The 15,874-nt window shown below is 43.2% G+C and overlaps 2 protein-coding genes across 2 annotated transcripts; both read left to right on the top strand.

Moving 5' to 3' along the window:
• The first annotated feature begins 2,349 nt into the window (after positions 1 to 2,349).
• LOC117042932 (ovomucoid-like) lies at positions 2,350 to 5,719 on the top strand. The gene is made up of 4 exons (XM_033142561.1): positions 2,350 to 2,542; positions 3,438 to 3,466; positions 4,433 to 4,542; positions 5,492 to 5,719. Exons 1-4 carry the CDS (start codon positions 2,488 to 2,490, stop codon positions 5,544 to 5,546), a joined length of 249 nt encoding a protein of 82 aa, XP_032998452.1. The 5' UTR covers positions 2,350 to 2,487; the 3' UTR covers positions 5,547 to 5,719.
• A 5,029-nt stretch (positions 5,720 to 10,748) lies between these two features.
• LOC117042931 (ovomucoid-like) lies at positions 10,749 to 14,072 on the top strand. Its single transcript, XM_033142560.1, has 4 exons — positions 10,749 to 10,887; positions 11,697 to 11,725; positions 12,600 to 12,709; positions 13,856 to 14,072. Exons 1-4 carry the CDS (start codon positions 10,833 to 10,835, stop codon positions 13,908 to 13,910), a joined length of 249 nt encoding a protein of 82 aa, XP_032998451.1. The 5' UTR covers positions 10,749 to 10,832; the 3' UTR covers positions 13,911 to 14,072.
• Positions 14,073 to 15,874: the final 1,802 nt, after the last annotated feature.

Genomic DNA, 15,874 nt, shown 5'->3' with positions numbered 1-15,874 from the left:
GCAACTCGTAAGAGATGTGGTTACAGGCCGGCTACTTAAGAAAGGCCAGCTGCTCCCTTCGCTAGCACCTGCACCTGCTGTGCTGAGTGCGTGGTTGCTCTTGCTTCTTGTGTTCCTGACCCCAGGCTTGTTCCTGACCCCGTGCTGGTACCTGACTTCAGCTGGCTTCTGACCCGGACTGTTCGACCTCGGCTTATCTGACTCTGACTGCTGCACTTCAGTATGCCAACTTGATGGCGCCCTAACAGATGGTTGCATTGTCCTTCTTTTTAAAAGGATCAAGATCTTTCCAAACTATTGTGATCTCTATAGAATGAATATTGCTACAAAAGGCGAGTGCCTGCCCCCCTCTCTGCCGAGTGGTGGCAAAAGCCCATGGGGTCCCAGGCACCCACTCAGGGTGTATGTTTCTTTGGAGAATTGAGGATGCAGCGGAGACTGTCATGGCTTTAAGAAATGTGGTTTATTAAGCTATGTGCCCCTTCAATCTGCATGGAGGGAGTCCAAATCTTACAGTTATGGTCCTTTCAGAAGTAGCTTGTATCCGACAGCAGCGAAAGCAGCCTTCAGCCAGTCTTCCCAAGATGGATCCCAGTTCTTCTTCCTGCTTCTTCTTCCCAGCAACCTTTGCTCCCAGACTCCCTGTTCTAGTAGTATTGATATTGGGTCATAAAACCTTTGACCCAAGCGGTGCTGCTCGCTGGCACTGCAATCAATCACCTTTACGATCGTCTCCGACATCAATGGCGCCCAGGCACACTTCTCGCTGCGCCCTGAGCGTTTTTCTTCCAGCAGAGTGAATCACAGTGTCGGGATGGCTTTTAGGTCTGCTTCTCCGTGGTGTCTGAAATAACTTGACAGACGCCAGTGCTACTAAACTAAACTAGGCTTTATTTAGTAGCACATACACAAGTCCTACAGTCTTGAGCTGCATGCTTGCAGCAAACTAAGAAACTCACATTCAGCAGTAACGGTACACTGAACACAGAGTGAGGCGAAGGGGAAAGTGAAACCAAACCTCCCCTTTTCTAGACAAAGGAAAAGTGCCCGTATTACAGTGGGCAAGGCTAGACTCCCAGGATCAGAACGCCTCTTGCATCATTAACTCTAAGATGCCCAGAAACCTGACACTCCCTTTTTCTGTCACCTCAAACACACACTTCATCACATTGTGGATTCCTCCATGATGGCCCATCAACGCCTTTTGTCATGTTAACAGGTTTGCTGTCTCATAAGCCAACAGCTTTCTCGAACATGTTAACAGGTTTGCTCTCTCATAAGCCAACAGCTTTCTCGAAGCTACCAATATGAGTCTGACCAAACTGCAGGAGGCAGTGGAAGACAGGAGTGCCTGGTGTGCTGTGGGCCATGGGGTCACGAAGAGTCGGACACGACAAAACGACTAAACAACAACAAAAAAGACAACCAGGCTGGTTTGGATAAGCCAGTCCAGGAATTCTTGGTCTGGCACAGCCCTGCAGTTTGTATTTTAATCCATATCCCAATTAATCAAAATCCAACATATATTCACTTCTAGGGTTTGGGGGGGGGGGTCCCCCTTAAATCTATGGCAATATGCTGCATCAAAGAGAACCGGAAAATGTTGAAGATCACCTTGAGGTAATACTCTGAGCATCGGAAGAACACAAGAATACACTTGCTGGATCGTGCCCATGTCTCTTCTGAGCATCGGAAGTGTGGTTGAATCAGAACATAAGAATAGTGCTGGTGGATTGTGCCCATGTCCCTTCTCTCCCAGCTTCCTGTTCTCACAGCTGACAACCAGATACCTATGGGATGCCTGCAAGCAGGACCTGAGGGCAACAACACTGGACCCACCTGCTGTTTTCCCAGTAACTTGTATTCAGAAGAAAATTGCCTCAAACAATGGAAATCCAAGATGCTCACGCCACACATTCATAGCTTGTTTTCTCCTATCACCAAATCTTGTTTTCTCCGTGCTTGTTTTCCACTTCTGTGGTTTTCAAATAATTAAAGATAATAAGTGTTTTTGACGTATATAACGTGTTTGTATTACTTTCTAGGACAACAATACTTCTTTCATTTTATAGCTTACATGCTGAACAAGTAAGGCTCCTTTCTTTTTCTTTGTACTAAAACAATTGCCTATGATCAAAAGAATCCCAGCATTTCTAAAACCGCTTTGTTTGTACCCCATTTCTTGTGACCTGCAACAGCAATGTAATAATCACACCAGAAGCCGTATTTCGTAAGGAGCTGGTTGCCAAATGTTTATTGCATACATGTGGAATGTGCATTGAAAGGGAAACCATTAAAATTGGTACAAGACATTGCAGTCCTCTGTAATCTCAAAAAATTGGGAGATTTCATCATCAAGGCTGCAGAAACTTCCATAAATACAAGGAAGGGATACCAGATCTCATCCGTAACCAGTGGAATTTGAAAAGCATCTACTGCTTGGAAAAGCACTAAGAGGCCAACAGATCCAAACCCACAAGCAAAATCATGAAGCCAGGCAGCTTTCTCCTCCTCACTCTGATGGTCTTCTTTTTGTACTCAGGTAAGTCATATTTCATATTGCAAAATTTCTCTTTCATGGAGAGGTGTAGGGACCAAACACACCATGGTCTATTCATGTCTTCAAATGAGTGTAGGAAGGCTCCACCTGTGTTGGCTAAATCCAGTTAAAATCTCCCTGCAAACCATGGTGTTTGCTGTCTGAAAGCTTACGGAAGGAGGGGACATTGTTGTTAAGCATAGGGACACTGGGGGGAGGGACACACATCTCCCCAAAACATACACACACACTTGAGCCTCCCCACTTTTTTGAACACTGAAACAAGCCTGTTCTCAAGGTTCCTCCTGTATGAAATTATACATGTCAGGGAGATCCAGAATGAATGTTTGGCTATGTGAGATTTACTCTATGAAATACTCTATGAAAGATACATCAGGGCTCTGCATTGCAGAATACACCCACCACTATTCACACAATAGGAGCCTTTTTGAAAGCTGAGGTTCAAAACACTAATGCCCCCTAAAGCTACCACCACCTTGCACCCTCCTCCTTTCATGGTCTCCACATGGCTCTTGTGACACAAAAAGTGGACCTAGCCATGATTCTAAACACGCAAAGCACCACAGCCGGGCATTCAAGGGAAATCAACAGAACTGGGTCCCATTTAGTTATGGACTAAATCAGTATATACAGTTATTTGTACTTAGTATAGTTAACGGATTGAACCATTTCCCATTGATTTCCTTGTCTTCCTATCCATGCTCAGTGACATTTAAAGGAAATTGCATATTGCCAAGGCACTTTTAGGATCACATAGGATGTAAAATATACAATGCATCTCACTTTTCAATTCCTAGAAATAAATGTTATCAAATGGACTATTATTCAACATATGGATTTGCTAAATATTTTTACATTTTCTATGTTTGGCATCTAGATGTTGTTGTTAAAGCATCATGGGAAGCGGTAAGTGGGAAATCATTTATTCTTATGATAGAACATGGAAGTAGCATGGAGTTAAGATAAGTGAATTTATATTTCTTGTGGAATTTTTAAATATTTTCTCTCTCCCCCGCCCTCTCTCTCTCACTGTGTGTGTGTGTGTGTGTGTGTGTGTGTGTGTGAATTTTTAAAATAGAATTTAAAATACAGGCAACAAAAACACCTCTACACAAATATAAAATACAAGAGTTGGGTTTTCCCCATGATTTCACATCTCTAGTCCCATCTCTTATTTAAAAAGTTGGTGGTATTATTATTAGTTCCAGTTGCTACCCATAATTTGTAGGAAAGTCTCAGCTTGTGTTCTGTAGTAGGCTAGTGGGGTTATTCTGTTATTACTAGATAGACTGCCCAACCTTGCAGTGATATTATTTAGCTACTGTCTTATGAATTCAGGCACTCACTGTGTGTTTTTTTTAAAAAAGAAGTATTTATTTGCAAAAACAACCGTTAAATGTGTCATGAAACCCCTGGAGCTTCCCACTCCCAATGTGGCAGGATTAATCTTCTCAGAAGGCACTACCATGTGTGCAAATTTTGTCTGGCAGTGTGAAAAACTTTGTACCTGTTCTAACCCTGCAATATTTTAAACTTTAAGGTGTCTTACATGAAATCCCTGGCACTGACGATCTATAATTTGACAGGTTTCAGTCCCCACAATGGGGCCTTACCATGTCACCAAATCACATATAACCCAAGTGGTAACATGGGATGAATAGAGAACAAAATTATCACACAATCCCCTGCTTGCCAGGACAATAAATCAGCATTTCCTGTACTTGAATGCATACCTGAATATAACCCTTGGTGAATTGTCATTTGCATTCCTCATCTTTGCCTCATTATTAAGCATGTCCTAATCAGAAAGACCTTGCAGTCCAAAGGTAAAGTGGGGAGGACATTTAAAAGTGTTGTGTCCTTCATCTTCAGAAATATTGCAAAGGGTATCCAAAAAGCGTATGCACTAAGGAGTACCTTGCCCACTGCGGTTCTGATGGCAAGACCTATGACAACAAGTGTTACTTCTGCAATGCATATATGTGAGTATATCATAGAATCATAGAGTTGGAAGGGACCCTGAGAGTCATGTAGTCCAACCTCCTGTGGTGCAGGAATCTCCCCCCCCCCCCGACATCTTTATCGGAAGTTTAAAAGTACGTGATCATATTTGCACTAAGCATGGTGAGAAGCAAATAAAAGGAAGGAAAAGAAAAAGAGAATCAGCACGTATGTAGAAGGGAAAGTCAAGCGGGGGGGGGGACCCCTCCCCTGGGCAGTGCAGGAATCACTTTGCACAACTTGGGGTTCTAAGCCATGACCCTGAGTTATGTCTACCTTATGAGGCACAAATGAAGATGGTGAGCAGAGCTAATCAGTAGGCAGCCCTGAATTTTAAGATGGAGTGGGTTGGGAGGGCTATTCACATACACCACCCTCCTGACACTCTTCTTGCTGCTGCCAAGAGCAATCCAGGGGGGACAGGGAGGGGAAATATGCCCAAGTGGGCTCTATTGCCACCCCACCAGGCCAGACACAAAACAAAACGTAGTAGGTTGGCCCAGAAGAAAAATAACAAAAAGCCCCATCAGGGAAATAGGGGGTAGTATGAACATTATTGTGAAGGTAACAAAGGCCTCCACTAAGTGTTTGCTTAATGTGGAACTTGGAATTGCTCTAGCTAAAAGTCTTAATATTTACCCCTAGAAAAGTTTGACACAGATGTACATTGAAGGCTGGAGAAGGGGGTCTTCCACAAAGTGGCAGACCTGAAAAGGACATTGGTCCCTCTTACTCAATATTGGCTAGGCTGACAGGAAGCAGTTTTCCAGGGTCTCAGACAGGATTCTTCCGCAGCCCTTTCCCGTCCCCAAGGCACACAGCAATGATGGCATAAGCTTTCCCAGCTACAAAGTATTTCTCTTTAAGGAGTTATAATGAAAGTTGCATCTTGTGAATTCTCATATTTCTTTACTTCTTTTTTCTCATCAGTGACAGTAAAAGAAAGCTGGAACTGAAATACTATGGAGAATGCAAAAAAGTTTAAGATACACAAGACTATGAAACGTCTGCAAAGGAAGTCTCATTTCTATTCAAGCTTCACTCATTGCATCACTACAAAAAATCCATTTTTCTCTTTGCTTATGCTCTCTGAGCCAGTGAATATCTTGCAACATCTTAATTCGATTTATCAATAAATAAGCTCAGCAACAGTATCAAACTCTCCATACATTTATTTGTGTAATATCTATTCTTAAGAATATTATATGATTTGGGCAAGAGAACGATGTTGATGTTCGTTACTAATAATACACAACCAAGCAACTGAGTCAAAGAATCAACAGAATCTTCTTCTTTGGACTATGGCATTTCTGACTTCTGGCAATTGATTACTGCAAATTAAAAACACACACACCAAAAAACACCTGTAGACAGCCAGGTGATTAGTTAGACACTGAGGCTGGAACGGATCCCCCTCCCATGATACATTTCTTTTCATTTCTATTTGATTTTTAATAGAAGAAAATAAAATACAGAGAAATAAGAGAAAAGGACACATTGAAAATTCAACTGCCATCCTATAAATTGATATATGCCATTCAAGTGGGTACCCAGCTACATCGTTGCACCAGTGCAAGAATTAATGTTAATGCAATGGGATTTCTCTCCTTGCTTTCCACACTCAGGTGTCCCACTGTGTTGCCTATGTTGCTGTGGTGGATTTGAAGGATCCCCAGGGCAGGTTAGGCTATGCAGAATAGGAGGAGAGAGAGAAAAGGGGAAGCCATTCTGCTGCAGAAGGGGAACATAATAAGCAGCTGCTGCATCAGGCCAATCGCCCAGCAGCTCCATAATCCTGTTCTGCATATGCCCATCATTGAGAGGCAGCAGCCATCTTGTTTTAGTAACAGAGAAAAGCAGAAAAACCCCTCACTTTCACAGGTATTGTTCCACAAGGAAATCTCGACAGAGCAGAGAAAATAGTGTCCTTCAGCCTTTTCTACTGAAGGACTAGAAGAAGAATGGAGAGGATGCACTGGAAGGAAACTCAACTGCTCATCAGAATATCCGCTTTTGTTAGGGAAAGGCTGGAAGTACCCCCATGCTGTGCAAACTTCAAGTAAAGTGTCAGGCTTCAATCCTATTCACTCTTCCTTGAAAGCAAATCCTTACTTCTGTCCCTTACCTCTGAGGGGCAAAGTGGGGCATGGTTCAGCCAAGATTTGGAACCCTCCAAACTCTCCAAGCCCAAGGTCCCATCTTTCTCCTGTCACCCACAATAATGCCAATGGATCTCCTCTGCTTAGTCAGTCATAAAAAGCACTAGCAGCAGATTCCCAACCCTGTCTCCAAGGGGAGGAAACAATTGAGAAAAGGCCCAAGCAACTATCTCACATAGAAAGGGCTATGGAGGAAGAGAGGGAAGATTCTACTCCTTTTGTGCTGCTGTTTTTTCTCTCAGGCACCATGTCTCCATCGAGCAAGGCACAAACATCAACCGGGAGATAAGCTGCCAGTGGTTTGGTCACCGGCCCCTCTGCTTCATTGTGTGGCTGTTTGATTTTTTCCATCAAACAGATCTTCTCTTCCAGCCATGCATGTTATTGTGCGCATGTGTAAGAGAGGGAGAGATGGGCGATAGAGAAGATATCCAAGTCCAGCAGCTCAGACCCTCCAAGTGTCCCTATTTTCCAGGGATGTCCCTGATTTAGAGAAGCCATTCCGGTTTCTGATTGGATCCCAGAATGTCCCATTTTTCCTTAGGGAGCCCCTATTTTCATTGGAGAAATGTTGGAGGGTATGAGAGCTACCAGCTGCCCTTGGAGAGAATTGGGGTAGTGGTGATGGAGGGGGGCTAATTTTGATGGTATGTATAAAATTGGCAAGTTATCCCATTCAACTTCTTCTAACCAATTACAGGTGGGTAGCCGTGTTGGTCTGCCATAGTCAAAACAAAATCGAAAATTCTTTCTAGTAGCACCTTAGAGACCAACTGAGTTTGTTCCTGGTATGAGCTTTCGTGTGCATGCACACGAAAGCTCATACCAGGAACAAACTCAGTTGGTCTCTAAGGTGCTACTAGAAAGAATTTTCGATTTTGTTTTTTCTTCTAACCAAGTTGAATTTATGAACCTAAGTTAATTCGGTCTATTAGCTTCAGTGGATTCACTCTGAGTGTGACAAATATTGAACCCCACCCAGTTAAGCCGGAATACATGTGTTGATAATGATAAGGGTGTGGGGTGCAGAGCTAATTAGAATCATAGAATCGTTGAATTGGAATGGACCCCAAAGGGTCATCTAGCCCAACCCCCTGCAATGCAGGAATCTCAGCTACAGCATCCACGACAGATAGCCATCTAACCTCTGCTTAAAAACCTCCAAAGATGTCACCTTCCATTGGAGCTAGTTCTACTGTCGAACAGCTCTTGCTGTCAGAAAGTTCTTCCTGATCTTTGGTCAGAATCTCCTTTCTTGTAACTTGAAACCATTGGTCCAAGTCCTACACTCCAGATCAGGAGAAAACAAGCTCGCTCCCTCCTCCACATGACAGCTCTTAAATTATTTTAAGATGGCTATCATATGTCCTCTCAGTCTCCTCTTTTCCATGCTAAACATGTCCAGCTCCTTCAACCGTTCCTCATAAGGCTTAGTTCCCAGACTCTTGGTCATCTTGGTTGCCCTCCTCTGCACACATTCCAGTTTGTCAATATCCTTTTTAAATTGTGGTGCCCAGAATTGGACACAGTATTCCAGGTGTGGTGTGTCCAAGACAGAAAAGAGTAATATTATTCCTTCCCTTGATCTGTACTGGCTTAAGGTCAGTGTTTTCAAACTGGGCACAGGACCACTCCAACCTCTAGCTCAGAACCAGTATGTCAGTTGCTGGTCCAAGCACAACACCCCAAAAGCTTCGTCAATTGGGCTGTCCCCATCTCATCTTCAACACTTGGGCTTCAACCTAGCCTTTAAATCACTAAAATCACGACGGTGATCTGCGGGCCCACTCCTACCCATCCTGCTCACCAAGGGATGTGAGTTTACAGTATGCTGGGACATTTCACATAGCTGAATATCTAACGAATTTGGCACAGACTTTTTACTAAGGCCAGACTGAATGTGTTTCCTTCTGATATGCTCCTTCAGTACAACTCCAGTGCAAATCAGAAATGGGCACTGTGTTATCAGGTGCAGATTGCCCAAAGTAGCAACAGTTGGGTCGAAGGGGGTAAGGATGATCCCCCAGGCATAACGCAGGAATGTTTCCAGCCTGTCTCTGATCAGCGATGAGCCTGCAGCTCTCCAGGCAATTCTGGCAGCCTTCCTGACGTTTGTATGACCCGTGCCTTATGTGGACACTGGGCACATTTCAGATATCTTGCAGAGTAAAAATGCAGACGGATTGAGGCAGAGGTGTGTGCTACAAACTACATTTATTGCTGAGTAAAAGGCAGAGTAAAAGAAAACCTAAACATTAGGAAGAACTTCCTGACAGTAAGAGCTGTTCGACAGTGGAATTTGCTGCCAAGGAGTGTGGTGGAGTCTCCTTCTTTGGAGGTCTTTAAGCGGAGGCTTGACAGCCATCTGTCAGGAATGCTTTGATGGTGTTTCCTGCTTGGCAGGCGGTTGGACTGGATGGCCCTTGTGGTCTCTTCCAACTCTATGATTCTAAAACATAGAATCCCCGCTCTGGAGAATTGAGGATGCAGCGGAGACTGTCATGGCTTTAAGAAATATGTTTTCTTAAGCTATGTGCACCTTCAATCTGCATGGAGGGAGTCCAGATCTTACAGTTATGGGCATTTGAAGAGGGACTTGTACCCCACAGCAACAAAGGCAGCCTTCAGCTAGTCTTCCCAAGATGGATCCCAGCTCTTCTTCCTGCTTCTTCTTCCCAGAAACCTTTGCTCCCAGACTCCCTTTTCCTGTCACCTCAAACACACACTCCATCACCTTGGTAACATCCACATCGTGGATTCCTCCATTATGGCCCATCAACGCCTTTTGTCATGTTAACAGGTTTGCTCTCTCATAATCCAACAGTTTTCTCGAAACCACCAACATGAGTTTGACCAAACTGCGGGAGGCAGTGAAAGACAGGAGCGCCTGGTGTGCTGTGGACCATGGGGTCACGAAGAGTCGGACACGACTAAACAAAACAAAAACAAAAAAGCCAACCAGGATGGTTTGGATAAGCCAGTCCAGGAATTCTTTGTCTGGCACAGCCCTACAGTTTGTATTTTAATCCATATCCCAATTAATCAAAATCCAACAAATATTCATTTCTAGGGTTTGGGGGGGGGTCCCCCTTAAATCTATGGCAATATGCTGCATCAAAGAGAACCGGAAAATGTTGAAGATGACCTTGAGGTAATACTCTGAGCATCGAAGAACACAAGAATACGCATGCTGGATCTTGCCCATGTCTCTTCTGAGCATCGGAAGTGTGGTTTAATCAGAACATAAGAATAGTGCTGGTGGATTGTGCCCATGTCTCTTCTCTACCAGCTTCCTGTTCTCACAGCTGACAACCAGATACCTATGGGATGCCTGCAAGCAGGACCTGAGGGCAAAAACACTGGACCCACCTGCTGTTTTCCCAGTAACTTGTATTCAGAAGAAAATTGCCTCAAACAATGGAAATCCAAGATGCTCATGCCACATATTCATAGCTTGTTTTCTCCTATCAAGTAAATCTTGTTTTCTCCATGCTTGGTTTCCACTTCTGTGCTTTTCAAATAATTAAAGATAATAAGTGTGTTTGACGTATATAACGTGTTTGTATTGCTTCCTAGGACAATCTTTACAATACCTCTTTTATTTTATAGCTTACATGTTGAACAAGTAAGGCTCGTTCTACAAGTTTTCATGAAAGCCACATCTAAACTCCCCATACCTGTAATATACCTATCTGAAATCAGTGTTGGCTAGGAGTATGTGTAATAAATTGTTATTTTTTTGGCAAATACTATATGACATGCAATTTATCACTGAAGTCTTTTTTCAGCCTTGCTTTGGCTTATGGTCCAGACAAGCTACTGTGCATGCAACTTCCTAAGCTACTGGTTACCACATATCTCTTGCATGTCCCTAGTTTCTGCACAGGAAGGGAACTGTTATGCTTGGTACGTCACACTGCTGCCCTCTGTAATGTCCTATTTCCACATGTAAATATTTCTTGAGACTGGGAGATTTCATCATCAGGGCCACAAGGACGTCTATATATTTATGGCAGGAGTCCAGACCTCACTGCAGCCAGTGACACCTGAGAAGCATCTACTGCTTGGAAAAACACTAAGAGGCAGACAGAACTAAACCCACCAGCACCATCATGAAGCCTGGCAGCTTTCTCCTCCTCACCCTGATGGTCTTCTTTTTGTACTCAGGTGAGTAATATTTCCTATTGCGAACGTTCTCTTTCTCGGAGACGTGTTGGGACCAAAGAATCCATGCACTATTCATGTCTTCAAATGAGTGTAGGAAGGCTGGCTGAACATTGTGGTCAAACATAGGGACACTAAGGGCATGGACACACATCCCCCCAAAACACACACACACACTTGAACCTTTCCCACTTTCTTTTGAACACTGAAACATGTCTGTTCTCAGTGAAATTATACATGCCAGAAAGAACCAGAATGAATGTCTAGCTATGTGAGATTTACTCTATCAAATAAAGATACTCTACATTAGAGCTCTACATTGCAGAATACACCCACCACTATTCACACAATAGGAGCCGTTTTGAAAGCTGAGCCTCGAAACACTAATGCCCCCTAAAGCTACCACCACCTTGAACCCTCCTTTCTTCATGGTCTCCATGTGGCTCTTGTGACATAAATAGTGGACCTAGCCATGATTCTAAACACACAAAGCACCACAGCCGGGCATGCAAGGGAAATCAACAGAACTGGGTCCCATTTAGTTATGAACTAAATCAGTATATACAGTTATTTGTACTTAGTATAGTTAACGGATTGAACCATTTCCCATTGATTTCATTGTCTTCCTATCCATTCTCAGTGACATATAAAGGAAATTGCATATTGCCAAGGCACTTTTAGGATAACATAGGATGTAAAACATACAACGCATCTCACTTTTCAATTCCTAGAAATAAATGTTATCAAATGGACTATTATTCAACATATGGATTTGTTAAATAATTTTTACATTTTCTATGTTTGGCATCTAGATGTTGTTGTTAAAGCATCATGGGAAGCGGTAAGTGGGAAATATTTTATTCTTATGATAGAACATGGAAGTAGCATGGAGTTAAGATAAGTGAATTTATATTTCTTGGGGAATTTTTAAATATTCTCTCTCACACACATCTACACAAATATAACATACAAGAGTTGGGTTTTCCCCATGATTTCACATCTGTAGTCCCATTGATTAAAAAAACAAAAACTCAGTGGTATTATTATTAGTTCCATTTGCTACCCACAATTTGTAAGAAAGTCTCAACTTGTGTTCTGTAGTAGGCTAGTGGGGTTATTCTGTTATTACTAGATAGACTGCCCAACCTTGCAGGGATATTATTTAGCCACTGTCTTATGAATTCAGGCACTCACTGTGTTTTTTTTAAAAAGAAGTATTTATTTGCAAAAACAACCGTTAAATGTGTCATGAAACCCCTGGAGCTTCCCACTCCCAATGTGGCAGGATTAATCTTCTCAGAAGGGACTACCATGTCTGCAAATTTTGCTTGGCAGTGTGAAAAACTTTGTACCTGTTCTAACCCTGCAATATTGTAAACTTTAAGGTGTCTTACATGAAATCCCTGGCACTGACGATCTATAATTTGACAGGTTTCAGTCCCCGCAATGGGGCCTTACCATGTCACCAAATCACGTGCCCCAAGTGGTAACTTGGGATGAATAGAGAACAACATTATCACACAATCCCCTGCTTGCCAGGACAATAAATCAGCATTTCCTGCACTTGAATACACACCTCAATATAACCCTTGGTGAATTGTCATTTGCATTCCTCATCTTTGCCTCATTATTAAGCATGTCATAATCAGGAATGCCTTGCAGTCCAAAGGTTAAGTGTGGAGGACCTTTAAAAGTGTTGTGTCCTTCGTCTTCAGAAATATTGCAGAGGGCATCCAAACCCAGCATGCATCTTCGAGAAACGTCCCCACTGCGGTTCTGATGGCCAGACCTATGGCAACCAGTGTGACTTCTGCAAAGCATATTTGTGAGTATATCATAGAATCATAGAGTTGGAAGAGACGCCAAGAGTCATGTAGTCCAACCTCCTGTGGTGCAGGAATCTCCCCCCACCCCACCCCCAGACATCTTTATTGGAAGTTAGAAAGTACATGATCATATTTGCACTAAGCATGGTGAGAAGCAAATAAAAGGAAGGAAAAGAAAAAGAGAACCAGCACGTATGTAGAAGGGAAAGTCGGGGGGCGGGGCTTCCCCTGGGCAGTGCAGGAATCACTTTGCACAACTTGGGGTTCTAACCCATGACCCTGCTGGGTGACCTTGGGCTAGTAGTCACACTTCTTTGAAGTCTCTCAGCCCCACTCACCTCACAGAGTGTTTGTTGTGGGGGAGGAAGGGAAAGGAGAATGTTAGCCGCTTTGAGACTCCTTAGGGTAGTGATAAAGCGGGATATCAAATCCAAACTCCTCCTCCTCCTCCTCCTCCTCCTCCTCCTCCTCCTCCTCCTCTTATTTGTTTCTTATGAGGCACAAATGAAGATGGTGAGCAGAGCTAATCTGTAGGCAGCCCTGAATTTTAAGATGGAGTGGGTTGGGAGGGCTATTCACATGCACCACCCTCCTGACACTCTTCTTGCTGCTGCCAAGAGCAATCCAGGGGGGACAGGGAGGGGAAATATGCCCAAATGGGCTCTATTGCCATCCCACCAGGCCAGACACAACACAAAACGTAGTAGGGTTGGCCCAGAAGAAAAATAACAAAAAGCCCCATCAGGGAAATAGGGGATAGTATGAACATTATTGTGAAGGTAAGAAAGGCCTCCATAAGTGTTTGCTTAATGTGGATGTTGTAATTGCTCTAGCTAAAGGTCTTAATATTTACCCCTAGAGAAGTTTGACACAGATGTACAATGAAGGTTGGAGAAGGGGGATCTTCCACAAAGTGGCAGACCTGAAAAGGACATTGGTCCCTCTTGCTCAATATTGGCTAGACTGACAGGAAGCAGTTTTCCAGGGTCTCAGACAGGATTCTTCCGCAGCCCTTTCCCGTCCCCAAGACACATAGCAATGATGGCATAAGCTTTCCCACCTATAAAGTATTTCTCTTTCAGGACTTATAATGAAAGTTGCATCTTGTGAATTCTCATATTTATTTACTTCTTTTTTCTCATCAGTGACAGTAGAAGAAATCTGAAACTGAAATACTATGGAGAATGCAAAAAAGTTTAAGATGCACAAGACTATGAAACATCTGCAAAGGAAGTCTAATTTCTATTCAAGCTTCACTCATTGCATCACTACAAGAAAAAATCATTTTTCTCTTTGCTTATGCTCTCTGGGCCAGTGAATATCTCGCAACATCTTAATTCGATTTATCAATAAATAAGCTCAGCAACAGTATCAAACGCTCCATACATTTATGTGTATTGTCTATTCTTAAGAATATTATATGATCTGGGCAATAGAACGATGTTGATGTTTGTTACTAATAACACACAACCAAGCAACTGAGTCAAACAATCAACAGAATCTTCTTCCTTTGGACTATGGCATTTCTGGCTTCTGGCAATTGATTTCTACAAATTAAAAAAACACACCGAAAAACACCTGTAGACAGCCAGGTAATTAGTTAGACACTGAGGCTAAAACCCACCCCCCTGCCATGATACATTTCATTACTTTTCTATTGATCCTTAATTGAAGGAAATAAAAAACAGACAGAGAAGTAAGAGAAAAGGACACATTGAAAATTCAGTTGCCATCCTAATTAATTGATATATGCCATTTAAGTGAGTAGCCAGCTACATCATTGCACCAGTGCAAGAATTAATGTTAATCCAATGGGATTTATCTCCTGCTTTCTTTCCCCACCTGGGTGTCCCACTGTGTTGCCTATGTTGCCCTGCTAGATTTGGGATATGACTAGGGCAGGTTGGGCTATGCAGAGAAGGAGGAGAGAGAGAAAAGGGGAGGCCGTTCTGCTGCACAAGGGGAACATAATAAGCAGCTGCTGAATCAGGCCAATGGTCCACCAGGTCCATCATCCTGTTCTGCATATGCCCAATTGCCCAGTTCATTCAGGACATCTCTGAGAGGCAGCAGCCATCTTGTTTTAGTAAGGGAGAAAAGCAGAAGAGCTTCTCACTTTCACAGGTATTGTTCCACAAGGAAATCTCAACAGAGCAGAGAAAATAATGTCCTTCAACCTTTTCTACTGGAGGACCAGAAGACAAATGGAGAGGAAGCACTGGAAGGCAACTCAACTGCTCATCAGAATATCCGCTTGTGGCAGGGAAAGGCAGGAAGTACCCTTGTGTTGTGCAAATCTGATAAAGTGTCAGGTTTCAATCCTATTCACTCTTCCTTGAAAGAGAATCCTTACTTCATAAGGCTTAATGCTGAGTAAAAATGCATAGGATCAGGAGAAGCACCTCTGAGGGACAAGGTGGGACATAGCTCTGCCAAGATTTCGAAACCTCCAAACCCTCCAAACCCAAGGTCCAGACTTTCTCCTGCCTGCTTCTTGTTTCCAAAATTGGCTAAAACGTATCATGTAAAACACATCCAAACTTAGAGGGAAATTGGCCAGAGAACTACTAGTGTGGTGAATGGAGAGGCAATGTTGGTGTGAACTATACTTGAGTGGCTAATAAGGCCTAAGGGTTGGAGAGAGAGATGCTGGGGTAGATAGGAAGGAGATGAGGCAGAATTCACACCTTTCTGTGCTGAAATGTCATGAACGTCCTGAATGACCATGAACGTCCCCCCCCCCTAGTTTTGATGCTGGGTACACCCCTGGTGTGACTCCTTAATTCTAAAGTTTTGCAGAATGATGGTTGCATCATCCTTCTTTTTAGAAGTATCAAGACTTTTCCAAACCATTGTGATCTCTATAGAATGAATATTCCTACAAAAGGCGAGTGCCTGCCCCTTCTCTGCTGAGTGGTGGCAAAAGCCCATGGGGTCCCAGGCACCCACACAGGGTCTGTGTTCCTTCGGAAAAAATTGAGGATGCAGCGGAGACTGTCGTGGCTTTAAGAAATATGTTTTCTTAAGCTATTTGCACCTTCAATCTGCATGGAGGGAATCCAGATCTTACACTTATGGGCATTTGAAGAGGGACTTGTACCCTACAGCAGTGTTTTTCAACCACTGTTCCGTGGCACACTAGTGTGCCGCGAGATGTTGCCTGG

Source organism: Lacerta agilis, chromosome 2 (genome assembly GCF_009819535.1).
Source record: "Lacerta agilis isolate rLacAgi1 chromosome 2, rLacAgi1.pri, whole genome shotgun sequence".
In the NCBI taxonomy this organism is placed as follows: Eukaryota; Metazoa; Chordata; class Lepidosauria; order Squamata; family Lacertidae; genus Lacerta; species Lacerta agilis.
This window is presented reverse-complemented; position numbering and strand designations above follow the sequence as displayed.

Bases quoted from the DNA above. Each gene is read 5' to 3' on its own strand.
- LOC117042932 (XM_033142561.1), top strand. From the start codon at position 2,488: ATGAAGCCAGGCAGCTTTCTCCTCCTCACTCTGATGGTCTTCTTTTTG. The intron at 3,467-4,432 runs GTAAGTGGGAAA...CTTCATCTTCAG, and splicing joins TTAAAGCATCATGGGAAGCG to AAATATTGCAAAGGGTATCC. The intron at 4,543-5,491 runs GTGAGTATATCA...TTTTCTCATCAG, and splicing joins TACTTCTGCAATGCATATAT to TGACAGTAAAAGAAAGCTGG.
- LOC117042931 (XM_033142560.1), top strand. From the start codon at position 10,833: ATGAAGCCTGGCAGCTTTCTCCTCCTCACCCTGATGGTCTTCTTTTTG. The intron at 10,888-11,696 runs GTGAGTAATATT...TTTGGCATCTAG, and splicing joins GGTCTTCTTTTTGTACTCAG to ATGTTGTTGTTAAAGCATCA. The intron at 12,710-13,855 runs GTGAGTATATCA...TTTTCTCATCAG, and splicing joins GACTTCTGCAAAGCATATTT to TGACAGTAGAAGAAATCTGA.